The sequence below is a fragment of the Canis lupus genome, chromosome 18 (assembly GCF_003254725.2).
Source record: "Canis lupus dingo isolate Sandy chromosome 18, ASM325472v2, whole genome shotgun sequence".
NCBI classification, from domain to species: Eukaryota; Metazoa; Chordata; class Mammalia; order Carnivora; family Canidae; genus Canis; species Canis lupus.
In genome coordinates this window covers 12,397,968-12,425,340 of record NC_064260.1, presented here as the reverse complement: position 1 = coordinate 12,425,340, position 27,373 = coordinate 12,397,968, and the positions used below count along the sequence as shown (strand labels likewise).

Below are 27,373 nucleotides of genomic sequence, written 5' to 3'. Positions count from 1 at the left end.
GGATAGAAGCATGAGGTCAAACTAAGTCATGGATTATTCTCAAGGCCTGCTTACTACTCCCCTAAGCAGTTGTTAAGAATTAGAAATATTTTGATTCTGTGAGTCCTACAGCTATTGGTTTATAAATGACAGAGCCCCAATCTTATTTTATAACATCCTAAGATTTTAAAAATTCTTTTGGAAGTTTTATGCAATTTCCAAATATCTACCATATTTTCGTTTTTACTATTATAATAGACCCTCCGTGGGAAGAAGAATCACAAAATCGTGAGAATGGGTATCTCTACTCCCAAAAGGTTGGAGGTTGGTAGATTAGACCACTTTCTAATACCATCATGATGAAAATTGCAAGGGTTTGGGGTATTTTGTTTTGTTTTTAAATTCTGGTGGGAAAGATATATAATCTAATATATCTTTAAGGAGGGGGGGGGGTTGCTGCTAGTTTTCAGTTACTTGAAGAACTGAGTGGCGTGTACTGTGATTTCCTGACATGACCAGCAGAGGTCTCCATGTGTCGTCTCCTGCAGTGAAGCCATCCCGCTGTGTTACCAAGTCAAGGACAGCACAGATCGGAACATGGGATCACAATATTTCTGAGATTCCATTCAGTGTGTCCAGCAAATGTGCCCATATCAACAGTACTTGCTCTGTGCCAGGCTTAAGAGGGAGCTATGCAGAAACTTGCCTCTGATGCACACCTAACATAACAGTTGTTCTTGTATCGGAGCTGAGGCCTTCCTGTAGCCCTGGTCAAGGGCACATAACTTCTGAGGGCAGCGTCAGCTTTGAGGTGTGCACAGATGAGGGATCTGCAGAGAAGCCAGGCTTATGACTTGCCAACAGGAAGTAGTAGGAGGGACATTGTACCGTTCTGAGGCTAGGCCCGAGGAGGGCGTGTGTGCTTCTGTTGTTAGAATAAGCCAGGGCTAGACTGCTAGAGGGACAGGAGAAACTTAAGGCCAAGAGCTGCCCTGCTTGCAGCCAGCAGACCCCCAGAATTGTGAGTCCAGAGCTGAGCTGCCTAGCAGGTGCACGAGCAGGCTCAACCTGAAACATCCTGAGGTAGCCCACGGTGGCAATTGCCCCGAGATTTGTGGACAAATGATTAATGATGAATAGCTATTGTTTTTAAGCTGCTAAGTTTTGAGGCTGCTACCTGATAGTAGCGAAATAATACACCCTAATTACAATCAGAGCAACCATGCGGTGATTACTGATACTTATTTCAAAAGGAACGCTATTACATTAAGAGAATATTTCAATAATAGGAGATTCATGCGGCTTATTCTGAAAACAAGTATCAAATTTTTCTTGATGCTTGAGGGAATTAGTATTAAGACAGTGATTCTTGCTTTGATATCAAGGCCTCTCTACCAATCCACTAGGTTTTTGTAAGAAATGTACATCAAGATAGAAAGCACAGGGGCACGTGGGTGGCTCAGTGGGTTAAGAGTCTGCCTTTGGCTCAGGTCATAAATCCCAGGTTCCTGGGATGGAGCTCTGAGTCAGGCTCCCTGCTCAGTGAGGAGTCTGCATTTCCCTTTGCCCCTTCCCCCTTGGCCCACCCCCACCCCGACCATGCTTATGCTCCCTCTTGCTCTTGCTCAAATAAATAAATACAATCTTAAAAAAAGAGAAAAGAAAGCATGAACTCACAGCCCCTCTGCAATGCATTCTAGCGAAAGGACATTCCCTCTCAATTCTTCCTTGTGACTGGCATTGCCTTCTGGAGTTAAAAAGGTTGGTGGCCTCTCTCTATTTGATTTAGCTGCAAATAATAAAATCAAATGGATTAAAAGTTATGAATATGTATTTCTAGAAACACAGTTCACTGCCTAAAAATCTAATCCCTTTTCCAAACCACTTAACGCTGTGAAATTTGTTAAATTACACATCCACACTCTCTGCCTTACAAACATTGCTCACTCAGCTGGGAACAGAAACGATGTGGGTTCTGTAAGCACTAATACAAAGGACCATTTTATTCTTCTGCATTCCTTTAATTTGGGTTACATTTTTATGAATTTTTGGCGGGTTGGCAAATTTTCCAAATGTGGACATCGAAAGTCATGTTATCAGACCCTCCAGCCCTTAAAATTAGTGCTGGGGTCAAAGAGAAAATTAACTATATTGTGGAAGATGTTAGGTTTTTCTAAAAGCTGTGACTATGGGAGAGGTAGTTTGGTTTACATGAGGGACAACATTATGGTCACTTCCACTGATTAATCATGAAGGTAAATCTGTGGTGGATGTCTAAATATCAAGATCCTCAAAGTGCAAGATTTATGGAAAACCAAACCAGAAAGTTACTGACAGAGGTCTGGCAAATTATGTGCCATAAATTTAAGAATTTGAATAAGAATTATGAATGTTAGATAATGAATATGAATAAGAATAATGAATGTTAAATAAATTTAAGTTGGTTTCCTCAATGAAAAAATAAAAAAGGCCTCAAGTCAGAGATCTCAGGGAGCCCCTACATTGGCCATCTTCCATTTTATGGAAACCTTGCTTAAATGTGGCCTTATCTTCTGATGGCCTCTCAGAAAAAAACGTAACATAGGAATTATACCACCTTAAGGTTCCATAGCTCTTTACAGTTTCAACACTTAAATGCATTACCTATTTGATGTTCATGGAAACTGAGTGAAGAGGTAATATATGAATTATTCTCATTTCTCAGAAGAGAAAACTGTATACCAGGGAAGGTATTACTTGAGAGAAATGAGAATTTTCCTAAGACTTTAGAAATTGTGGAAGAAATCTTATCTCTCTGAAATCACTTTGGGAATGGTTTTGAGGCCCATCTTTTTCAGGAGTATATTAAAACAAAACAAAACAAAACAAAACAAAACAAAACAAAATAAAATAAAATAAAATAAAATAAAATAAAATAGTAAGGCAGGAGTTGTGGCATGCCTACTCTGGTCATTGATAGCAGTTTAATGTTTTTTGCTTTATATCTCAAAGGTAAAAAATGAATATAGCAGAAATTCTGCCTTAGAGATCATTAAGAGGAACCCCATATCCAGAAACTACAATGTTCATCGATAGACTCTATACTTGAGAGTCACACTTCCCTTAAGGAAATCAAATTCTTTTTTTTTTTTTAAGAATAAAGCATTTTTAAATGCTCTATTATAAAAAAAAGATTATTTCCACTGAAGATAGTGGCTTAGTTTTAAACAAAACTAAGAGAAATACTATTGCTGGTTATATGACATTGACGATGTCATGTGAGAACAGATGGGAAATGTGATGATCTACTATCAAAAGCCACTTATTGTTAGTTGCTAAAGGTTACTAACAGACTGACAAGTTAGTATTCCAGCAGGCTAATGCACCCTTATTTGGTTAATGGGAAAAGTTTGTGAACAAGACGAAAAAAGAAAGAAAAATATAATTCTGAACATACACGAAAGAGTTTTTTCCCCAAATCACGTGAAATGGTGCTTTACATGAAAACAGTGATAATAATTTTCATTATTATACATACAACGTGGAAAATGTTTTAGTGACATGATGTAAGCTTAGAGCTAAATTTCGTAGGAAACACGCAGTTGTTCTAGTGGTATTAAACATGGAACCAGGACTTTCATGAAAAAATTAGGTTTAATAGCTATGGAGGTGAAGTTAGTGAACTAAATTCTATGATGAAGGAGAGAAGTAGCGGTTGCAGTCACCGAAACTCACCACTATAAAACTCAGTGTCACTCAAATTAGCAGCTATAGTGTCATTCAATTCATCCACTGAAATAAACAGAATATTATGAAGAATGCAAAAAAGCAGGGGAGAAGGTACTACAAAAAAAGTATCGGGCAACAAAAGCAAACATATATACAGCTATGCTGACCAAGTGCCACCCCTACCAAGAAACACAGACTTTAACTTTGTACGTGACTGATTACTTCACTCAGCGACCCCAGCTGGCAATATAGAAACAGCTGAAGCTTCAGGCCTGCAGTTACAGGCATGGCGGGGCGTAAAGCATATGTAAATGCTCTGGATACCAAGGAGACTCAGAAAGTTATCATTTAAACAGCAATGGTAATATCACATCAGCAAAGAATGTCAAATACAGCATTCAGGTTATGTGTGCTCTTTACCTGCCAACATGCCAATAACTACTCACACGTAGTTTCCTGATCAATGAACCTGTTTGCCTCAAAGTCATAGTGTTTACTAGTTAATATATTTTATGCAAGCTTGTAAACATCACTGAAAGGGCGAGAGTCAGGAGGCTGAGATCTTACCTGAAATCACCTTCACAGAGATAGGTTGCTTCTGCTGTATGGTCTGAGTGTGATTAAATCTGGCGTAACAGATATAGTCTTCACGGGTGTCCTCCGGAAGAACGTTGGAGAAGTAAAGGTCTCCGTTCAGACCCTGAGAAACCCTCTCACTTTGTGGAAGTCTCTGAAAGGCTGGAGAAAGGCAGAGAGACATCCAGATGATTCCATCACAAAGTGGCCACTTTCCCAATGACTAAGATAAATGTATCTACTAATAGTTTTGTGAACTTCACTGGAATCTCCCCCCTAGTCCCCCAAAGCTCTTCCAGTAAACGCAAGTAACTGTTGAAACAACAGCATGACACATGCAAACTCCAACTGTGCCTGCCAGACCCTCATTTCTCTGGAGTGGGGGCAGAGATGAGATTAGAGTTGCACAGTCAAGTGCTGTATTAAGCAAGTGTGAACCAAAAAAAATGCTTTATGAAACAGTGTGCGTGACTTTTCCCAGTATTTAACAGTTATGTATAGAGCTGTCAAACCCATAGACACACGTATCTTAGAAAACGCATTTAAAAAGCTTGTAAGAGGGTAGCCCAGGTGGCTCAGCAGTTTAGTGCTGCCTTCAGCCCAGGGCGTGATCCTGGAGACCCTGCATGGAGCCTGCTTCTCCCTCTGCCTGTGTCTCTGCCTCTCTCTCTCTCTCTCTCTCTCTGAGTTTCTCATGAATAAATAAATAAAATCTTTAAAAAACATAAAAAAAATAAAAAGCTTGTAAGAAAGTTAACTTGGGTAGCCTCCACATGCTTGGTCAGACACCAAAAACTGTGAGAGCACCTAAATGCGAGCTAAGGCCCATGCGAGGCACCCCAGGCTCCCCAGGCTCCCTCCCCCGCAAGCCCTTGGAGGCATCGGATAGCACACAGGACAATCCACAAGAGCGTGTGGCAATGATGTAATGCTGCAGATGAGCCCTTCAGAGGCCCGCCCAGCCTAGCCTCCTCCCCTCCATGACTTTTTTCTTTCCTTCTAACCTATGACATATTTTTACTTGTCCCACGTGTGCTTTGTTGCCTGTCTTTATGCACTAGAATTTTGGTTCTGGGAGGACAGAGATGGTCTGCTGTAGCCCTTAATGGCACCAGGCCCCTGCAAGGGGCTCCGTGATTCAATGAAATCAAGTCGGCACTCTGACCTTCCAGCTTCACAGCTACCTCCCCTCAGGTCCATTTAGGGAACTGTCCAGCCTCAGGTACTGAAGGATGAAGGACGCGGGGAGGTAGGGCCGCTGATCTACACATGAACTTACACTTGGAGGGCTAATGTGTGTGTTGAAGCTTCTGGCTCAGCTCCCGGAGCCCTAACTGAGAGTTCTGTGCCTCTGAAGTGAGAGAACCAGGAAACCTGCACCTTCCAGTAGCCTTGGGGCTAGGTGTTCTGTCTTCTGGAGGATTCTCTGGTCTGAGCCATGCAGTATGCTCCTCCTACAAAAGGTGCCCTATCTAACATTACATGACATGCAAAATTGGGAGAGAAAGACCGCAGCTCCTTGGGGGCGGGAAAATGTGCATTCGGAGCTTGAAAGAATGCAGGTAGGCCCTGTTAGCCAAGTTCTCAGTCAAGTTGGAGATTTAGCTGGTGGTTGTAAATTCATGATTATAAGCCATGAATGCCTAGGGAAAGAGTTGTTTTAAAAATAACTCAGGAGGGGCACCAGGGTAGCTAAGCAGTTAAGTGTCTGGCTTTCAATTTCAGCTCAGGTCATGATTTTGGGGTTGTGAGACCAAGCCCCGTGTGGGGCTCCATGCTGGGTGTGGAACCTGCTTAGGATTCTTGCTCCCTCTTCCTTTGCCCCTCCACACCCCTGCTTGTGCTTTCCCTCAAAAAAAAAAAAAAAAAAAAAAAGGAAAAGAAAAAGAAAAAGAAAAACCAACTCAGGAAAATAATGTACACTTATTTAATGAACACAAAGAGTTAAAGATAAGCGTACATTTATTCTCTTCTGATTCTTGGTATTTTATTTTTGATGGGTGTTGGTAGGTCAAGTGAAAGGGAATGGGACTTCAAGAGGATGGTAGGACTTTCCTATGACTTTCCCAAAGTTCCTTTGCCTTACACTTAGAAAAAAAAAGGAGGCAGATAGGAAAAACTTGGTAATGTCATCTTGCAAGACAGAATGCTACACAAATCTGAATTCTTTCTCGTATTCCAGATGCAATTTCCTTGGAAAGGTCCAGATCCTTTGCCAACAGCCTAAAATGTAGGTAAATGACACAGCTAAGGAGTACCACATGGAAAACAAAGCTACATATTTAGATGAACCTAAATCTTTACATGTATTCTTTTATTTATTAAGTGAAAAAAGGCTATCGTTTCTGAATTAGAACCAAGGACCGAACACTGGGCCTCATTTGAGTGGTGACATTTGGATACTGTTATTCTCGACCCCATACACCTCTTGTTTGAATCTGATTTGTTATGTATTCTTTCAAAATCTGTTCCAAAGCTGTGATGCAGTAACAGGAAAATACGTTTGCTCATTTCTTCACTTATGTATTTATTTTTCACTTCTTTGGGATACTTTCCCTGAGTATTTTTATGGAAGAGTCACGATTGGAAATCAAATATTCTAAATTTAGAATTTAGCTTATTTTCTCTTTAGAAATGTGAACAGTGTGAATTCAGAGGAAATCATGGCCCTGAAAATAGACTGTATTCCCTACAAATATTTTGCATTCATTCCCACCGTTCCACCTAAAGGACTCTTCTCAAGGTCAACAGTGATCTCCATGTTGCCACGTTGAATAGTTGTTTTTCAGTCAGATAACAAGTTATCTGATCTTTTGAAACTGTTGATTGTTCTGTCTTCTTGACACTTTGCTTCACCTTATCCCAAGGACACTGCTCTCTCTGTTCTTTTCTTCTTCTGTGATTGCTCCTTCTCATCTGCTTTGCTGGTTTCTCCTTAAGTTCCCCTGAGGGGCTCCTGGTCTCCGTACCCCTTCTCCTCCAGTTCTCTCACCCAGCCCCTGGCTCTAGGAGCCCCTCTGCACTACTTTTCCAGCATTGCTTACCAGAACCCTGTATCTGCCTTCCAACTCCTGCTAGGCACCTCCTCATGGCTGTCCAATGGACCTCGCACCTCCAAAACCCTGCTTTCTTGGTCTCCAAGCAGAACCCTGTGCTACCTCTAAGGTAACATGCTAGGCTATTAGCACAGGAGGTTTGGGCGGGGAGGTGAGGCAGCAATCAAGAGGACCCTTAAGAATAAGACTGCGGTAAACGGATGTGAAATAACCTAATGGATGACTTCATTTGTGCCTCAGTTTCCTCATCTAAAAAGCAGAATTACCTCATATCTGTCAGAATAACTATTATCATAAAAAACCTAATAACAAGTGTTGGTGAGGATGTGGAGCAAAGGGATGCTTGTGCACGGCTGGCGGGAAGGCTAGCTAGTGTGGCCAGTACAGCAGTTCCTCAGAAAGTTAACAATAGAGCTACCCTACAATCCAGCAATTCCACCTTCTGTGTACTTATCCAAAGAAAATGAAAATACCAATTTGAAGAGACACATTATTGCAGCACTATTCACGATAGCTAAATATGGAAGCAACCCAAGTGTCCATCCACAGATGAATGGATAAAGAAGTGGCATATATACAATGGAATACCATTCAACATTAAAAAGAATGAAATTTTGCCACTTGTGATTATATGGATGGACCTAGAGAGTATTACACTGAGCGAAATAAGTTAGACAGTGAAAGACAAATACCATATGATTTCACTTATATGTAGTATCTAAAAAAACAAAACAAAAGACACTCACAGATGTGGGAAAGAAACTCTTGGTTACCAGAACTGAGGAGGGGCTGGGGGGTGGGCAAATAGGCGAATGTAAAAAAAAAAAGAAATAAGCGAATGTGATTAACGAACACCAACTTCCAGTAATAAAATGAGTAAGTCATGGGACATAATGTACAGCGTAGGGAAGAAGTCATATTGTAATAACTCTGTATAGTGACAGATAGTAATGAGACTTATTGCACGGATCATTTCGTAACGTGCAAAAATATGAAATCACTATGATATATACCTGCAACTAACAGGACATTATTATACTTTAATAAAAAATAATGTAAAAAAATAAAAAGGAGATGAATAATCAGACATGCCCCATAGAGTTGTCATAAAAATATTGATGCAATAACCCATGTAAAGTTCTCAGCAAAGGAACTGACACTTAATAAACACCCAATAAATATTAGCTGTTGTTGGAGATTAAAAAAAAATAACCTAAATGAAAAAATATAACACATCCCAAATAGCTTGATTCCCTGCCCCACCCCCATCCATGGGCTTCTGCTGTTCAAGGAGATGGTGATTCCATGTCGCCAGCTGCTCAGTGTTCAACTCTATCTTCATCTTTGGTCGTTTCCTCTCGTGCCCCCAGCCTGATCCTAATATATCCTGGAGGCTCTACATCCAAAACATATCCAGAAGCGGACCATTTGTTCTCCACTTGATGGCCCTGACCCGAGTCCATGTCTCCGTTAGCTCCTGCCTGGATTTCAGCTGTGGCCTCCTGGCAGACATCCCTACCCTGCTGTTGTCCCCTCTGGAAGCCACACAGGAAATGAAGGGATGCTACTGCTATGCCGTTAGGTTCAGGTGCAGTCACTCCTTCGGTGTCTCCCTACTTAATTCAGAGCAAAAGCCAAAGCACTTTGTACTGAGCCTTGGACTTCTCTAACCGTGTCTGTCTCCCTCCCTCTGGGCTACCTTGGTCTGGCCACAGTGCCCTCTGGGGCTTTTACAGGCACCAGGATGCTCCTGCCTGGGGCCTGCCTGTTTCCGTCCACCTGGACATTTAGGGGCCTGTCTTGCTCTCTCATTCCTTTAAGTCTCTGCTCAAAACTGCTTATTTTTCTTCATGGCATATATTGCCAACTGACACCTACATTATAAGTGCATTTATTTCTGCTTCCATCTCCACCTCTAACTATTCCCACTGCATAGAATATGAGCTTGGTGGAAATAGGAAATCTGGCTTATTTTGAGCGGTGCCTGGTACACAGTAGGTGCTCAGGAAAATCATGTTGCTTATTTCCTGACATGTCATTTATTTCAACGAGCTTTTATTTTCTTTGAGCATCTCTGAAACATTTTATAAGCATTTTAGGAATCACAAGAGTTAACAGTTCATTGTGACAGCAAATCATCCTAAGAATCTTGAAGAAAGAAAGTTTGTATTTTTAAAACTTACAATTATCCATCCAGAATATTATAGGTGGTGGTAATCCGAGTGGGGGTCTACAGGGAAGGATCAGAGACTGGCCATTTCGAAGTGTTATTGGCTCAAGTTTCTCTTTGGTCCACAATGGTGACCCTATGATATAAAATAAGAACTTCTAAGTTATTTCTGCATTGAAAAGTAGAAAGAGCACTAAAAGGACCAAATAAACTTTTGGGGTAACAGTAACTCAGAATTCATGTACATTAAGATAACAAGAAAATAATTTTTTTTTTTTATCGTGGGAGAAAATAATTCTTAAATCCAAAGTAAAAAAATTGTAATTTTCATTCACTGCCATCAATAGTATATGAATGCTGACTTGGCAATGCCAGGTCTAAAAATCTGTATTATTAGATAAATCATTAAAAAGATACATAATTTCGGGGCACCTGGTTGGCTCAGTGGTTGAGCCTCTGCCTTCGACTCCAGGTTGTGATCCCAGGGTTCTGGGATTGAGTCCCACATCAGGCTCCTCACAGGGAGCCTGCTTCTCCCTCTGCCTATGTGTCTGCCTCTCTCTCTGTGTCTCTCATAAATAAATTTAAAAATATTTTTTAAAAAAGAAGATACATAATTTCACTACAAGTATGTTTTTCACAGAAGAATGGAAAACACTGAGTGTCAAAAGATTTGTTTAAACAAATAACTGTGCACCTCTATGCTATTAGCTATTAAGTAAGTATAAGATTGATATGAGAATATACATGATATGTAGATAAGTCAGAAAAGGTTATAAAATAGTACTTCAGAATGAGCTTGGCTGGAACACATCCATGCATTACCTGCCTAGAAAACACAGAAAGAACGGCGGTTACTTGCTTGAGTGGAAAGGTTCATGAGTAAATTTTTCAGTTGCGTTTTTGTTGTTTGTAATTTTTTTCCCTAATAATGAACACAGGTAATAACAAGTTTCAAAACGACCAGAACTGCAAATGGTTACTGTTCTTTAAATACGTGTTCTTTAAACACAAGTTTGTTGAGAGGTCATGAGTAGCAACTACTGCCGAAGGAGCCATAATAATATCAAGGTAATGAGGCCACTCTGCTTCCAGTAAAACTCTGAAACAAAAATGTTAATTATCCATGGTCCATTTCCTACACTGAATTTATTTCTGACAGTCGTTTGGAAGTTCACTTCATACATAAGATATGTGAGAAATTAATAATTTGATCAATTCGGGGGAAGAAACACTTTTCTTCCTACTGGTGTTTTATTCTCGGTTTGCATAAAAGACACTGGGTTGGCAAAGCATTGGACGGAGGAACTCAGGGGGCAGTGGAAAGGAATAATTTTCAGGCAAAACAAAGCGAGAGTAGTTGAATCAACAGCATTGCTTTCTTGTAAGAGTATCTGGATGGTATCTGGAGGTAACAGATGCTGAGTCTCAGAGCCAGCCTTGAAATAGGGTCCTGTTTGGTGGACAAATCCCACTTACTGGATGGACGGACAACAATGTTATTAGAAATTGCTGCTCCACGTTCGTTCCTGGCTGTGCACTGATAGACCCCTTCGTAAGTCTCGGCTTTCCCTTCACTCATGATGTTGATTGTGAGGGTTCCTGAGCCAGGCTTCATGGTGACAAGAGGGTCCTTATCTATGTCAAAATGAGTCCCATTTCGGGTCCAGGAGAAGCTGCCCAACACATCAAGGATTAAGCTTGTTAACATTCCAGAAAAATAGGATTACTTCCTCTTTCACAAATTCCTAGCCGATTTGTAGGTTTCTAGCAATAATGATTACATTTTCATATTCGGCCAAAGAGCAATAGGCTCCCTACCTAAAAGGTTTCATTGGGTCCTGACTTATAAAAAAGTGCTGGCCATACATTGTAAGGTACATGTCTTCATTGGAACTAGCCGAAATCTGTCCCGAGGAAATCATGCACATAAATTGCCTGTCATTTTTCAAAGAAAATACAGAAAGTAGGTCTCCAAGGCACTCTCTCTTAGAGCTTTATTAGCATTTTTATTGTAAACTCCATTGTTCACGGAGTTGATAACCTGTCTATAAAATTTTGCTCTGGGCTGAAATGTGACAAGAAAGGCCTTCGCGGGTACTAGTACATGTGTGTGGTTAAAAGTGATCAGGCCAGTTTCAAGGTACCAAAATGCAAAGGGAGGAGGGATTCAGTGGTATCTTAAATGTTGGTTATTTAAAGCGGTAATTCTACATAAAATACATTTTGAGAATTTTCAGTTCTAGAGATTGATTTTGTAAATTCCTTGTAAATTGATTTATACAAATTCCTTTTGTATATGAAATTGTCAACTGAAATGAAATTCTTCTTTTTCAGTTTCATTTATGTAAAAGATTGCCTTAGATAGAAGGCATGGCACTCAGGTAATTAAATGCTTTATAACTAGTCATAAATCCAGAGAGGCCACGCTCATACAAAGGCATGAATCTCTAAACCTCACTATGTTTTCCCCGGGCCACTGGGATTTCCTTTCCCACTGCTTACCCTACTGCAGTGGTTATCCCAACATCTCGGGGTGGGAGGTGGCAGGAGGTGGGTGCTACTGGCAGAGAGGAGGTGAAGAACAAGGATGCTGCTAAAAACCTGACAATGTGCATGACAGCCCCCTGTTCTCACAACAAAAAAACTATCTGGCCCAAAAATAGTAGTGCAGAGTGGAACAATCCCGCCTTACAGAGAGCAGCAGGAAGTCTTAAGTCAGTGTGAAACTGAAGAAGACTCCACAAAATGACATCACCTTTGGACTTGGGTGCTAGAAGTTTCTAATAATATGGCAAGAACATACTGTTTTGAAGCAAACCCCTGTGAATGTTTTTGATATACTGAAGTGTTTAGCACCAGTGAATTTTTTTTCTCAGGTGCCCATCTGCGATAGCTAGTAAGGCTGGCAACAGACTCAGAAATGAAAGATCTAGAAACTGTCACCTCTTTGATATTTAAAAACCCATATTACATTTTAATAATAATAATCCAACTCTCCAAAGCCCCCGTGATTACTGCGAGACTGTCAGAGCATCGGCTGATTAGCCTCGGGATGCTGGCTACATTGAAGAGGATGGCCAGACATCAGTTTCTCGTCTATAAAATTTATTGGTGGGGCCAGATAACCTATCATGTCTCTCTCACCTCTAAAACACTGTGCAGTGCTCATGCCAAGATCCACTGGAGAATCCTGAGGACTGAGCCCTGCCACGTCTGAAAACCCCACTTAAGACTGTTTTAGAGACCTCTGCAGAGCAAAGGCGGATCTTTGAAGCCATCCAATTCAACTTATTTATTTTACAGAGGAAGCAACTGAGGACCAGAGAAGAAAACAGGTTTGCCCATAAGGGCAGCAGAGCTTTTAGAAGGCTTTCCTCTGCATCTCCCTACAATTTGTGAGCCCTCTGCAGAAGGTTGTGAGTACAGAAACCCAATGATCTGTGTGTTCAAGAAGAACAAATCTGAGGACACCTGAGTTGGAAAAGTAGAAAGCCGGGGCACCTGGGTGGCTCAGTGGTTGAGCGTCTGTCTTTCACTAAAGTCATGATCCCTGCATCCTGGGATCCAGTTCCGATTGGGCTCCCTGCATGGAGCCTGCTTCTCCCTCTGCCTATGTCTCTGCCTCTCTCCGTTGTGTCTCATGAATAAATAAATATAATCTTTTAAAAAAAGAAAGAACAAATCTGACTTTAATTCATCAGAAAGACAAAACGAATGAACCTACATGTGGTACTTCAGAGATACGCAGGACCTGAAATTACCTTCAACATTAACACCAAAGTTTGTTTTCAGATCTGTAACAGAGCAGAAAGCCACCCACCTTGGAGGAGGTTTCCCTTTGGCCTCACACTGGATTACGATGTTCTCTCGAGGGTCGATAATGTAATCTTTTGGAGACTGTTGAGTAATGGTTGGAGGTTGTACCACTTAATCGTAGAAAGAAGAACAATGTAAAGAAATCATTTAAGATCATAAACAAAAATCACTCTTTCTATATCAAAATCACTTACCCTGGACTAAATATGTTCCGAATATTTTTAGCAATTCCTATGGCAGCACATACTTCGCTAGATTTTTAACTAAAAGTCTCCTAAAACTTTGAAGTCAAGGCACAGCTTCCTTTTGGTAACTTTATAGGGATTCACAGATAAAGGGATTCACAGAGCCCATTTACCCCCCCTAAAAGTTTGGGAAAATAATCACCAAAACAAGCTTAATATTAAGACTATTTCTTTTCTGATGTAACAATGAGAAATTCTTGTGATTTTTTTTTTTTGTTCAAATGATGCTTTTCAATAAAATTTATGAAGTTATGAGGTAAATGAGAGTTTCTTAGGAAAGAGTAACTGGCCTATAGTTCATTAGTATACTAATGTGAATTAATATTTGTTGGGAACAAATCAATTTGAGAAGTTAACATTAAAAAGATGAGTAAATTGGGGGCTTGGCATGTCTTATGAGAGCCAGGAGGTAGGTGGCTACTAGCAGCAAAGAGAGAACAGTCTCGTTTAGGAGATCAGTGGAACTGGGAAGTGCTTGGTTATAAGAGACATTTCCATTTTGCTCTTCAAAGTGTTATCTGCTCATTTATTTTCAAATTGGATGGGGAAATTGTTCTGACCCAGAACAACTGAATCTGAAGGAAGCTGGTATCTGGATGTCCAGGGCTCAAGCCACGCTTAAGATCCTCATGTCCTTGTTGTGAAATCAGAATCACAGAATGTTAGAACAGGAATTGGAGAAAACAATCTCTTTCGACTTCGTTTGTCTTTTAGGGCAGGAAAATGGCTTGACTAGGAAGGCACAAAGCAGAGAAGAGGACCAAACTCTCCTGGTGGAAGCCACTGCCTGTACAACCCCAGGAAGAGCCATTTACACAGACCAGTGGTTCTTAACCCAGGGTCCCCTTGGGGGACATGTGGCCATTTCTGGAGGCAATTTTGGTTGTCACCATGGGGGCTGGAGGTGGTAGTGACATCTGTCGGGGAGAGGCCAGAGATGCTGCTAAACATCTTACAGGACAGCCCTCCACACGGTCTGTCCCCCCTCCCCCAACAAAGACTTATCTAGATCCTTTAAGCTTTTCATATCCGGGCTCTTCCCTTTCCTCTCTGCCCATGCTCTGTGCTTCCTGAAACCTCTCCCACCTGCCAACCAAGTGTTTCCAAAGCTTACTAGTTGCCCTCTGCTCTTGTCTTTCTCTACTGTGGTTAATTACTGCCAAGGCTAAATTTATCATTTCCCTGCCTGATGAGCTGCAAACGTGGTTCTATTCACCTGTCTGGTCTCCTGTCCTGTTGCTGCTGTCCACCACAACGGACAGTAAAATGCTGGCTCTGACTATCCAAATGATACCGAAAGCCCTGATGAAAAGCAGAGCTCATTCCTCTCCATTTATTATGCTCCTAGTAAACTTTCCCCTCCGGTTAGCAAAAGCCACCCTCATCTCATGCTTTCACTTGGCCCGCTGCTCTTCCCAGGTTCCACTACCCTACAAGGAACACTCACTGTTGAAGCCCTGTCAGTTCCCACTCTGGTCAGCACTCCGGTCTGGGGGTTAAGAAACCACCCTGTTTCTTACCAGCTGTGACTTCAAGCAAGTTTCTTACCTTCTGTAAGCCTCACTTTCCTTAGACAGAAAATTGGGTTTAAAAGTGGTATCTACCTCCTAGGGTCACTGGGAGGAGTCAATAAAAGAACCTGTGTAAGATTCTTGGTACGTGCCAATACCATAATAGTTCAGCGTTAGCTCCATGTGAATTATTGTCATAATCATTTTCATTTGGACCAGCTTCATCTTTGAGTGATGCTTTAGGTTCTTGGAGTCTAGAGTTTGGGATGATGGAAAGAAGCCCAGAATTTCACACTCTAATGGTGGAAACCACACCACCCAGGTGGTGGCTCAGGGGAGTGGTGGTGGGGACTGTCAGAAGTACCTCAGTCCAATTCCTTCTATTTTTCTGCAAGTAACAGAGATGCGAGCCTGGTGGTTTCAAACCCAGAACTTCCGTTCACAGGTCTGCTGCAGATGCCACTCCTCTAGCTGCCAGGAGTTTACTGTCTACGGGCACCTGTTTGAAAAGCACTTAGGTCACCTAGCAACTAACAAATGCTCAGAGGTTATAAGCGGAAAGATGATTTTACATGATTTTTCTGGTTAATCCAATCTCAAAGGAATTATTTTTCAAATGCCCGAAAACTAAGTTTTAGGTAGATACTAGGTGCTGCCCAACTGCCAGAGACAGCAGAGGTCTTTGCTTAGAGCAAGCCACTCAGAAACGATGTTAAGTGGGGGCTGCTTATTTGTCTTCTGCACGCTTCAGAACAATAGTCAAAGTCGCTGAGCCATTATGCTGCCAGAACACTACACAGTCCTGAAGAAGCAGGACAAGGCACGGATGGCCCTGCTGACCTGGTGAAGCATCCGCGTGCATTCACCTTCTGAAAGATACCAAAAGACATGCCTTTATGCCAGCAAGCATTTAATGGCATTTAGAACTGGACAGGCATTTTCTTTAAGTTTCATGAATTTTCTCATTGAGGTTACATCAGATGTGAATAAAGCTTGGAAGTTAGTAGAGCAGAGTGTTGGTAAAGGAAAGAGTGATACCTGAGTCTTCAGAATTCATGCAGGGAATATGTTAAACTCGCTCCTTGGTTGTTTAAATCAATGTTTAGCCATAAGAAATGCACATGCTTAAAAAGACGTTAGTCACAAATCATAAACGTGTGCGTTCAATTCACAGTGTTAATTCGAAAACAAAGACATGGCCAAATTTTCACACTGCCTAGAAATTACAGAAAGACACTTACAGTCTTCAAGAAGTTTTGCTTTTTCCCCATCAATATCAGCAGGTGAGTGGGCACACAGGATTAAAGAAAACCAGATGTTAGTAATAAGAACGTTAGGACCCTGGAGATATAAGGGGCATCTTGTCTATGTGGTTTGACCTAAAAAACCAGTACGGTGATGGGTGATGGTGGAAGCCGTGAAGTGGTCAAAGAAAGACACTCCCATTGATGGTTTTGTTTACTCCTGCAGCAGCCATCCCGCATAAACATAGGGAAGAACAAAAGGAATGCTGTAAGCAAAAAAAAAAAAAAAAAAAAAGAGGATTCTTCTAGGAATAGGAATGGCTAATTCCATTCCATGCATGTTGTGCTGGACAAGCAATTATGTTCAATTTGAAAAATAGCTGAAATCTACAATTAATCTGAGTTGTCACATACTGTGTCGTGTCTGATCCTATTATCCCAGACATCACTATGCACATGGTAATCATACCTAACAATGGGACGTCGCTACAATGATGGTGCTCCATCCGAGCCAAATACAACACTGGCTTTAGGTTTTTCTATTTCTATGGTTCATCTTCAAGTCCGTAATTGAACTTTTCAGCGGTGTTAGCATATTTCTGCTTCAGAATCCTTCCTCACCCAGGGGTTGCTAGTACCGGCACCAAGGAGCAGCTCAGATAGTTGGGGTGTCAGGAGCAGGGGTGGGGAAGAAATTAACATTAGCATGCAATTTAAATGATTCTGCAGTGCTGCCTGTCATTGCTGCTTGCAAAGGTTAATGCAGGAGCGCCTGGGTTGTCCGTGACTTTCTTTTCATCATGGTTATGCCTCTTCTCCATTAGCAGCGATAATTGAGTTAGCCGTAGGTGACTGTTTCCCCCCCAATTGTTAGATTGAGCAGTCAGATTAAGGGAGAATATATTTAACACAAGAGAGAACAAAGGCCCATTTCTCTCAAGTGCTTTTGTCTGTCCCGTGTGTACCTGCTAGGGCAAATGCTTACCTGGGCAATCCAACTCCAACGGGCTTAAACAATCATACATTTTTTTAAATTGAAATTAAGGTCCATGAATGAAAATTTTTTTGAAAGGAAGTAAAATGTTGCATTTTATTGCCCTTTAGACTCTAGATGCACAGCAAAGGAAGTCAACGAAGTGTGGGGCGAACCACATCTCTTCTTAATGTCTTCCCACTGGGACTTGCAACCTTCTTTGGCAAAAAAATGACATCCTGACAATTGAAGAGCCCCCAGGAAAAGTGCTATCATCCTTGCGCCTTGGAAAGCTTGCCAAACAGATGTTCTATTCAGGAAGCTAATGGATTTAAAGAAGTCAGGCAGATCAAGAATAAAGGCCAAATCTGAAGTACAGTCACTGCTCAAATTTGAAATTCTGGTTTCTGCTGCAAGAGCCGTGACCAGTTGGAACCCAGTGTTATCTTTATTTTCCACAACCAGGCCACCCAAAGTAGGGAGAGCACAGCACGTGACTTTCCTGTTAGGAAACGGGGTGGGCTCACACAGTAGCTGCTGCTGGTCCATTTCAAATAGTGTTTCTGCACATGACTTGTTTTCTCCACGAAATTTAAATTGTGGTCTCTGGTCACATTTTTAAAACCAAAGATCTTTCTCTAGGCTTTAGGTAAGATCCACGTCCTAGATCCAGACTCCTGGATCTAGACTGTACTGTACTGATCTGTACTGTGAATTTTGACCGGTTGGGATGGAAAGAAATGAATTATGGGTAGTCTCGGGGGTGCCGAGGGGTGTGTGGTTGGCTGAGAAACCATCCCCAGTCTTCCTAGAGCACTGTGAGCACATGAGGGGGCGGGGTGGGGCAGGGTGGGGTGGAGTAGTGGGGAGGAGACAAGTGGGGGAAGTCTCCATGGCCATTTCAAAGTGATTCACAGAGTTTCCTTGCAGGACTGCTCCTATCAAGAGTCGCCCATTGGGAGGATCAGGGCAGCCCACCATTCGCTCCTTCTCCATCCCCCTACCCCCCATGGTACACAAAAGACATCTGAGGAGGAAGAAAGATAATGACCAGGAGGGGACAATGGTCTGACCGGTTCAATGGCCATTTCTGTGGTGAGACTCTTTATGAACACCAGGTGCTGTAGGTAAAAGCCAAATTAATTTTGATTAGCTTTTCAGTATCACACAGACACCTTCTGCATTCACACAGCTCACAGGGATGGGAAATGGTGGGGAGGCTTTGACTCCCGGGTGTAACAGCTTTAAAACATTAATACTTACGATCAAGAGGTACTTCCAGTGCACTAATCATCTGGCACAGGAAGAGAATCAGGGGCGCTCCGCCTGCAGATAAGCGCTTCTTTTTCGGCATTATTTTAAGCTGCATTAGCTTAACTCCTGCTGAGACCCGCAAACTGAATCTCCTTTTCTTCTTTCACAAAAGATTCGCGTGCGACGTTTAAATAATTTTCATGCAGGGAACTGAAAAAGGAGAGAATGAGAATTATGGCGTGTTATAAAGAAGGAAATGAGACGAAGTCCGCAGCCCAGAAAATCAGTTCTGTATTATACATGAACTCTGAAACGGAGCTAACTTTTAAATATTTAACTCTCAGGACGGGCATAATCATTTATTCATAAATCAGCTAAAATCAGGTCAGAAATATTTGTAGTGATGTCAAGCAAAATCTGTCCACGCTGCCATCCTTATGGTTTTCCCATTTTAAATATCTGTATTTATATCAGAGGCTATCATGGCATTCCTAAAAAAAAACAAAAACAAAAACAAAAAAAACCCCTGGACATATAAATGGACTAGAAAGTGAATTTAGAGGGAATGCTTAATGGCTTCTCTGTTCTAGAGATTATATTTGGGAAAGTCCAGGGCTCTGCTGCAATTTCGTTTCAAATCCCAAATACTGATTTATTTACTAGCTGAACCACCGAGGGTTAGGGCATCCCCATCTCTCACTTAGTCCAGGGCAGTAGATGTGCCCCGGGTTCCCAGTTTCAAGCTTTCCTCAGCAGTCACCCTCCTAAACCGTGGGATCCACCAAATAAAGTTCAGTATCTCCTTAAACAGATAATAAAAAAACCTCAGTGATCTGGCCTCAATGTATCCTACCAAACTTATCCCCTCCTGTTTGTAAAATGCTTTTTTTTTTTTTTCTTTTTTTGATGGTCTATTTCTGTTTCTCTTTCTCGGGTCACTCCTTCAAAATGCTCTGAATTTTCCCACCCTCTTGCCTTTGTCTGTTCTTTTTACCTGCAATGCTCTCTCCACCGTATTTCCTTATCAAAGTCCAATTCATTTCTTTATAGATCAGTTGAAATGGAAATATTAGTTGATCAACCAAACTAGAAGTCACTGCACCCCTCCCCTAAGAATTCCTAAAATTCCTAGTTTCACTCATGATGTATATCATACAGATACAGAAATAAACAGATCTATTTTTTGGTATGCAGGCTCTCTACCCTACTCCTTCAGGCAAAGGTGGTGTCTCTTCCACTTTTGTATCCCTCTCCTGTCAACCCCCCATAGTGTGCCTGGCACAACAAAGTGTCCTACACAGAAGAGCATGAAGCGTTTAATCATGTCTTCTCATTAATGAGGACAGGTGGGAGTGACCAATGGCTCTCTCAGAAGAGAGAGGGGTGTTATTATTACAGATGAGGGCAGCTCCCAAAGCTTAATTACTGAGTGATTTGTGTGATTTTTATTATTTGGCTAATGGTGTATTTTGATAACATCCATCTTTTCCACTTAAACTGAAAGCCTCTTAAGGGTTAGAGACTACATCTTTACTGTTTCCTATTATGTCCCCAGAGCCCAACACAGTGCCTGGCACATCATGGGGTGTATATAAATATTTATAGGAAAAAAAAAGGAAGGGGGGAAAGGGTAAAGAAATAGAGATTTAAGATCATTGAAGATGAGGTTTCTATTCAGATACGCAGTCTGAATGCAGTCTACCTAAAGCTGTGTTTATATTTATACTACTGGCTTTGAAATCCAAACCTTCGTCTATTTGGTCAAATTAGTTATATCATGTCTGTGTGTGGAAGAGAGCTTACATGTATAAAAGGGACATGAAACAAGGCTGATAATGTGTTTTGCTAGCAACTGAATTCTGATTTGAACCTGATGACAATTGCAGTTGGGACATTTCTTGGTAAAAACAAAAAAAAAGGGGGACTTGCTATGCTAAATGTAGACACTATATGTACATAAATATTGTTTTCTGAATGAAACACTCATATTCTGTGGTTTCGTTTACAATCCAAGAAATTTATCTCTCCATATTACAATATATAAACAATCATGCCCATTAAACTTCAAGAGGCTGATACAGAAGCTCATCTAACTATCTCTAGCCAAAACATACATCAGCCTTTTTTTGTGTGCAAAACATATCTCCATCATTTAATCAGATTTATTTAGGTCTCTTGTGATTTTTCTGTTGAAATCAAAATTTTGAATTTATACACGAGCTTTACGGAAAATACAAATAAATGGCACCAAAACAACTTAATGTTACATAGCACACATATGGAGAGATAACTCCAGAATCAAAAGCTGAGAGAAGAAACAGCACACCTGCCTGATTTCTGTGTCAGGCTAATCGGCTGTATCCCATTTACATGCCTAGCTCTCTGAAGAGGTACAGGAGAACTAAAGCACTTTCTAAAAGATGTACCGAGGGGATCCCTGGGTGGTGCAGCGGTTTAGCGCCTGCCTTTGGCCCAGGCGCGATCCTGGAGACCCGGGATCGAATCCCACGTCGGGCTCCGGTGCATGGAGCCTGCTTCTCCCTCTGCCTGTGTCTCTGCCTCTCTCTCTCCCTCCCTCCCTCTCTGTCGATCATGAATAAATAAATAAAAATATTAAAAAAAAAGATGTACCGATCAATTGCAATGCCCATAAGATCTTAAGCAGCTACATACAATTTCTAAGTTCTTAATTTATTATTTCCTTTGCCTGCCTGCCTTAATCATTCATCCTCCCAAATAGAGAAAACTGCTAGGCAGTTTCTTGTAAAAGGAAGCATCATTCAATCTGCTTTACCTTTTCAGACTCTATAGGGAATAAGGTATTGCCGTTAAATCACAGTGTCGCATAAAGAAAAAATTCAAATTTTAAGAAAAATTGAGAAAGTACTTACTTAAAGAGACATGAATAAATCCTTGCAATGAGAGAAGGTCATGAGCTAGATGTGGTCTTTCTGCAGAAGTAGTAAGCTAATGGCACCAATAGCCACAAAATTGTCTCCAGGGTAGGTTCTCTTTGGGGAGGACAGAGCAACTGCCCTGCCCATCCTCTGACTCCTGCCCATGGAAAATCACCCACTCCTCCTACGTATGCCATCATAGGTGAAAAACTCAGTGCCTAAGGACAGCATTAGGTCCCCAGCTCTCAGTCAAAGTGAAAATCAAATATAGCTACAGAAAATTGAGCTTTCTTTCTGTAAGAGTGATGTGCTCTGCATGTCTTACAAAGAAAAACCACCACTTCCACACTCCCAATATTGATGTCAACGCCCGGCCCTGCTAGGAACCCATCTGTCTTCTGGTTTACCTTGCAAATTGTTGGTCATTCTCTCTTACCTGAGAACCGTGAGTTAAAACTAAACTGTTTATGCAATTACATTAAATGAATGAAACCCCAGTTTGAAATAGCATCATATTTAGTCAGGGCCAAAGAGTAGGTTAGTACAACACAGGTTGAAATTTAAAAAAAAAAATGCACTTTTTTTTAATTTTTAAAGATTTTTATCTATTTATTTGAGAAAGAGAGGGGGCAGACAGCATATATGAGAGGGGCAGAGGGAGAGAGAGAGAATCTCAAGCAGACTCCAGCCTAAGCAGAGAGCCTAACCCAGGGCTTAATCCCAGGATCCTGAGATTGTGACCTGAGCTGAAACCAAGGGTCAGACAACTAGTAGATCCAAGTTCAGAATATAATTCACCTTGATACTTAAAACCACATATATTGTTAAAATCACCCCAGAGTATTGATAAACAGAAAAGCCTTTTAATAATTCCCTTCATTTAGCTAATTCAAAGCAACTCTTCACATATTACCCACAGAACTTCTGAAACAGAAGGGAGAGAAACCTCTCCCTTCCTCAGTAAATTTTTCATCATCAGAAAAGAAACACAAGTCAAGGTTCCCTTATTTCTTTTTGCCCAAAATGTATATTAATCACAGAGCAAATGTTCCCCTGCATTATTTACCATATATTTAAAAAGAAAATCCTTAAGTTTTGACAAAGGATTCATATGAAGCCCAAGAAACATAGCTCTCCTGTTGCTCACTTAAGAAGTCTTGTCATTTGAAAGAAAATAAAATCCTTGTTTTTTTCTCTCAAGTGAAAGATGAGATTATTTTAATGAAGAAAATATATCAGCTCTTTACCAGAGCCGGAAGACCATGCACTACTCACCATTTCATTTTCTGCATCCCAACATGGGTGGGTCATTGTTTGTACAACATAACATTATCTATTCTCTAAGCCAATAAACAAATATTCTTATGTGACTGGATGCCCTTGGGCACACTGATTATGTGTGACCATCAGTGTCTGGTCTCTCTCACTGGATGTGACACTATCTTGACTAGGAAGGGTGTTTTTCTGCAGTCAACTTGGGGATTGTTACTTTTTATATTTTTTTAAATATTTACCATTAGAATGAGCACATTAATGTCCATTCTAGCCCATGCTTGTAGTCTTCCATCACAGATGCTGAGTCTGAGACTAGGGAAGGAAGGTCAATGATAAATGGACAATGACTACATCATTAACACATCAACAAAGTCATACTTAAATCTACCACAACTACATTACCATGAAAACACACTAGGAAAAGCAGTCTGGGATTAGATGAGGACAGAGATTGTAATGGTCTCTTCAAATAACAAGGTAAACTTTGAGAAGCACCAAGGAACATGTTTCTAATTTCCTCCTAGCCCAAAAGGATCCCACAGTAGAGTTTCAACAAGGAATCTGGTAGCTAGAACCTAGAATAGTATGCAAGGATAGGTGGACAATTAACAGATGTTTTTACCCAAATAATAGATGATAGAACACATCTTGATAAATTTTCATTCTTCAGGGCACTATAAATGGTTATCTTATTTGATATTTGTAAAAAAACTCAGAATATAGGAAAGCAGGTACTGTACCCATTTAATAGATGAGAAGGAAAAAAAAAAGGCCAGTCACAATGGCTATTATTCACTGAACACCTTCCATGTGCCCGGAATGACACTGACATGCATTCACTCACCTTATCTGGCCAATAACCCCAAAAGGTAAGCTCTATTACACTTCCCAATTGACTGATACAGAATCCAAGATGCAGAATGGCAAAGTCACCTGCTGAAGGGCATACACCAGTGTGTGAAGTGCCAGACCCAGAGTTCCAGTTCTGAAGCTTCCAGCCCTCTCACATTGCCTCACCCTGAGGAGCCTCTAGCATTTCCCCTCCCTCTCATAGCTTCTTACTTGGCATTTCGCTAACAAACAAATAGGATTACCAAGTTTGGTCACTGATGTTGGAAAAAAAAAGTACCAATGGTTTCTGAATATCCACAGAATATCTTCTCAGTGTTGTTCATAGCATGACTTTGGGGTCTTTTCATGAGGCATTCCATATGAATAGTTCAGCTGGAATTGTACCACATGCAGACCCTGGCCTTTTAAAGGAGTTGCTAGTTAGGACAATGCAGACAAGACATGCTTTAAAAAGTCATTTTTAAAAGTAGATACTATATGCCCATGGCATAACATCCATAAGGTACAGAGGAACATAAATTCAAAGGAAGCAACCCTAGCAACCCCATTTCTCTCGGAGTTTTGCAAACTGTTCTAGACACATTCCATGCATAAGAAGTGTAAACATATATAAACCAAGATTTTAAGGATCTCTTGAAATTAGAAAAAATTTTATCAGCCTTTTTGTCATTGAAGTTAGCTCATTGAAAATACCAATGCCTTTCAGCAAGATCTAGCTTTCTGCATCTCATGTAATTATTTGGATACTGGCTTTTCCCACACTTCCTTTGTTTAGCATGGTCAATTACAGGAAAAAAGTAGTAGACAATGACATAATTGAAAGATCTAAGACAAAGGGTAAAGCATGTTTAATGCAAAGTCCATACGGGTGAGACTACTAGTGACCCTGACCAAGGAAGACACCTGTTCTACACTTGTGCAGCGGTTATCTGACAACAGCCGGCCGGATCAGCCTCAGGGGCGTCAGAGCTGACTGCAGAAGAAAGGACAGAGGTAGTAAGAGAGAAAGGGAACAGTGCTTCTCAAAGGAAGCCTTACTCCTCCCATCTCCAAATCCAATCACAGTTGACCATGAATGAAGGGAAGACTATTCCACTCTGAATGCTTGCTATGATCAGCATGTCCTTCTGCATTGACCCCACCACCCTGACCAAGGCTGGCAGAGTCAGGGGCCGGGAGTGGGACCCAGATAGCAGCCATGTTGAGCCTGTTGAGATGACTAGGCTGTTTTAAATGACCAACAAAGTGGCAACAAATTCCTTCCTCAGGGGGAGGGTAAATATGAGGCAATGAGGGAGAGTGAGTCGATAGTTTGGAGTGGGAACAAAGGCCAGAGGGCACACAGAACCAAGGCAGCATGAGCAACCATGAGTAAGCAGAGGTTATGGGGTGTCAAGAGCAGAAGGAAGCAGGGGGTAGCAAGAGGATGAGTAGAACAGATTGTTGCCAAGTGACTGCAGCATCACAGAACACTATTGTACTGTGATCACCAGGCCTCTCAAACTCTTGGTTTCCAGACAATGCTCCAATTTGCTATGAAGTTTACCAGAAGAGTGGGTGTGGGTGAAAGGTCTTCCTATCTTTCTCCCATCTTGTGAACTGAAACAAGTCTTCGTGTGTGTGCTAGGTAGACTGTTACATGGGTGACCCATGGGCAAGCACTCCTCATAGCATCTATACCATGTAGTCCCCCTCTCACAATGGCTCTGGGTTTGGCTACATGAGGTCGTCAGGCACATGGGATTCTAGCAAGAATGACAGAAGCAGAGGTGTGGTGAGCATTTGCTCACTGGGGCTTAGCCTCTTGCAATTTCTCTCTGGGAAGTCCGAGCTACACTCCTAAATGAGGAGAAACCAGTGGAAAGAGACCCTAGGGAGATTGAAAACCATCTTGGCCTTTCTGGGTCCAACTGAGCTCCCAGAGAAAAGCCACAGAGCAAGTAACTTGTTAAACCACATGTAGCAGAAGAACCATCTGAGAACAGAAAACCAGATGTTGACCATCTGAGGCGAACAAGCCCTCAGAATTAAGGAAACCAATAAACTGTTATTTCAAGCCACCAAATTCAGGGGCAATTTGTTACATAGCACAGATACCTGGAACAATCAATAAGATAGACAAATTGAGACAGCCTGTTTCTTGTAACCAGAAAGAGCTTAATATTTAACTCTGAATACAGGTCTTGGTAGTAATATATTTGGCAACATTGATTGAGCTGCTGAAACAAGCTCTGGCTCTATTTATCTTCTTGTAAACTGAGATTTCTACAAGTATCACTGAAAAGATGTCAGGATCAGAAACAGTTTATTAAAACCTTCAGCATAAAAGGCCTTACAGGATATTAGTATTCTAAATGGGCTGCGTCTTATCCATTTGTCAAGTAAACAACACATGGCAAAATGGCAGCCATTTAATACTAGATAATAGCATTTTGGATGCTTGGCAGGCTGGTCACTCAGGGAAAAAAAAAAAAGTCACATTTCAAAGACAAGAAGCCAGGATTTACAAACCGATATTCTTGCTAAATGGTATGAACCACTTAGAGCAGAGACGCAATCATGGTTCAAAATCTCAGTGTGTGCTCTCTCCTCATCAGCCTGGAGGCAGGTTTGGGGAGAAGACTGAGAGAGAGAATTAGCCTATGACTGCAGGGAGAATTACCCCAGAGGTCTCAGGACTTAGCACAACACAGCTTATACTTCATCATGCTAATACCCAGAGTGGGCAGGCACGGGGTTCTGCTCTCTGGCGTTTTGTGATGTCACCATCTCAACATGTGACTTCCAGAGCCCCTGTATTCTCCTGCTGGAAATTGCTTCCATTCAGAGGAATTTAGATGCTCACAACCCATTAACCAAAAGTAGTTAATGACTCCTAGGAAGTCTCGTGGGCACTACTAGCCTTGCCACACACAGCGTGCTTGAGTCACAGCAGATCTGAAAGCGTTTTTTTCTGGGAAGCCTTTCAAAAGCAACATTCTATGGGAAGGCCATCTTACTGTTTCATCTTGGGGATGAGCCCAGGGTGCAGAACAACAGTGATGAGCAGGGCCTTATGGGCGCTGCAACCTGCAGCCACCACCTCTGCCTTCCTCCTAGCTGCATTTCTGAGTCACTCCTTCCTATAACTTGAGCTTCCCCTAGACAGGAGCCTGGATACAGAGAGGGTGAAGAGGGAAAAGGCCCAGATTTATCAAATCCAAGGGATGTCATTCCTGCCATGTCACAGATTACAATAATCTTCACAGTAACATTTCAAAATATATTTTGCTAAGGTTTTTGGGCTCTGTGTAATCACAACAGGACCATGAAAATGAGAAATGAAGACCGACATGACATGAAGAATTGTGTTCTCCCCTTGTTATCAGTGCTGGGAAAGGTATATTATCATAAACTAAATAGCTGGAAATCCTTCATTCCAGCTGGAGGCGATTTCATGTAAAGAACAAATCTCAGTTACTTGCTGATATGCATTCTGCACTACAAAGGATTTACCAGCAAAACAGGGGAGTTATTCATGAAATATTTAACTGCTGGGGCATCTAATTTTCTGCAAACAGGCCATGTAGAAATCTGCATTTATAAAAAGAATAATAAATCAATAAGTGATCATTTGCTTCCAAACGACTTTGTCAGATTTACTCCAAAGAGCATCCTCCTCCTTTACATTTAGAATATAATACAGTTTCCAGGAAGTTAAATATTAGCTTCTCAGGAGTCCATATTCTGTATAAAAGTGAAGTACCCAAAAGCATGAATGTCAGAGACAACTTTCTCTGTGCCATGAGATTTAATCAACCCATCGGTTGAAGCA

At 41.3% G+C, this 27,373-nt stretch overlaps 1 protein-coding gene across 20 annotated transcripts in view; it reads right to left on the bottom strand.

Annotated features, from left to right (window-relative positions):
- NRCAM (neuronal cell adhesion molecule) overlaps positions 1–27,373 on the bottom strand; it is a 275,589-nt gene that overhangs the window by 58,075 nt on the left and 190,141 nt on the right. For 9 of the 20 annotated variants that reach the window (XM_025449225.3, XM_049096334.1, XM_025449227.3 and 6 more), the window contains 8 exons: positions 18,545–18,745; positions 16,306–16,323; positions 13,313–13,418; positions 10,969–11,165; positions 9,503–9,625; positions 4,255–4,425; positions 3,694–3,750; positions 1,657–1,768 (listed from right to left, as the gene is read on the bottom strand). In XM_025449225.3, the coding sequence (XP_025305010.1) occupies positions 1,657–1,768; positions 3,694–3,750; positions 4,255–4,425; positions 9,503–9,625; positions 10,969–11,165; positions 13,313–13,418; positions 16,306–16,323; positions 18,545–18,650 (890 nt within the window). In that variant the 5' untranslated portion in view covers positions 18,651–18,745. The remainder of the gene's footprint in view (positions 1–1,656; positions 1,769–3,693; positions 3,751–4,254; positions 4,426–9,502; positions 9,626–10,968; positions 11,166–13,312; positions 13,419–16,305; positions 16,324–18,544; positions 18,746–27,373) is intronic. The other 11 variants (XM_049096332.1, XM_025449241.3, XM_049096337.1 and 8 more) reach the window with 3 other exon arrangements.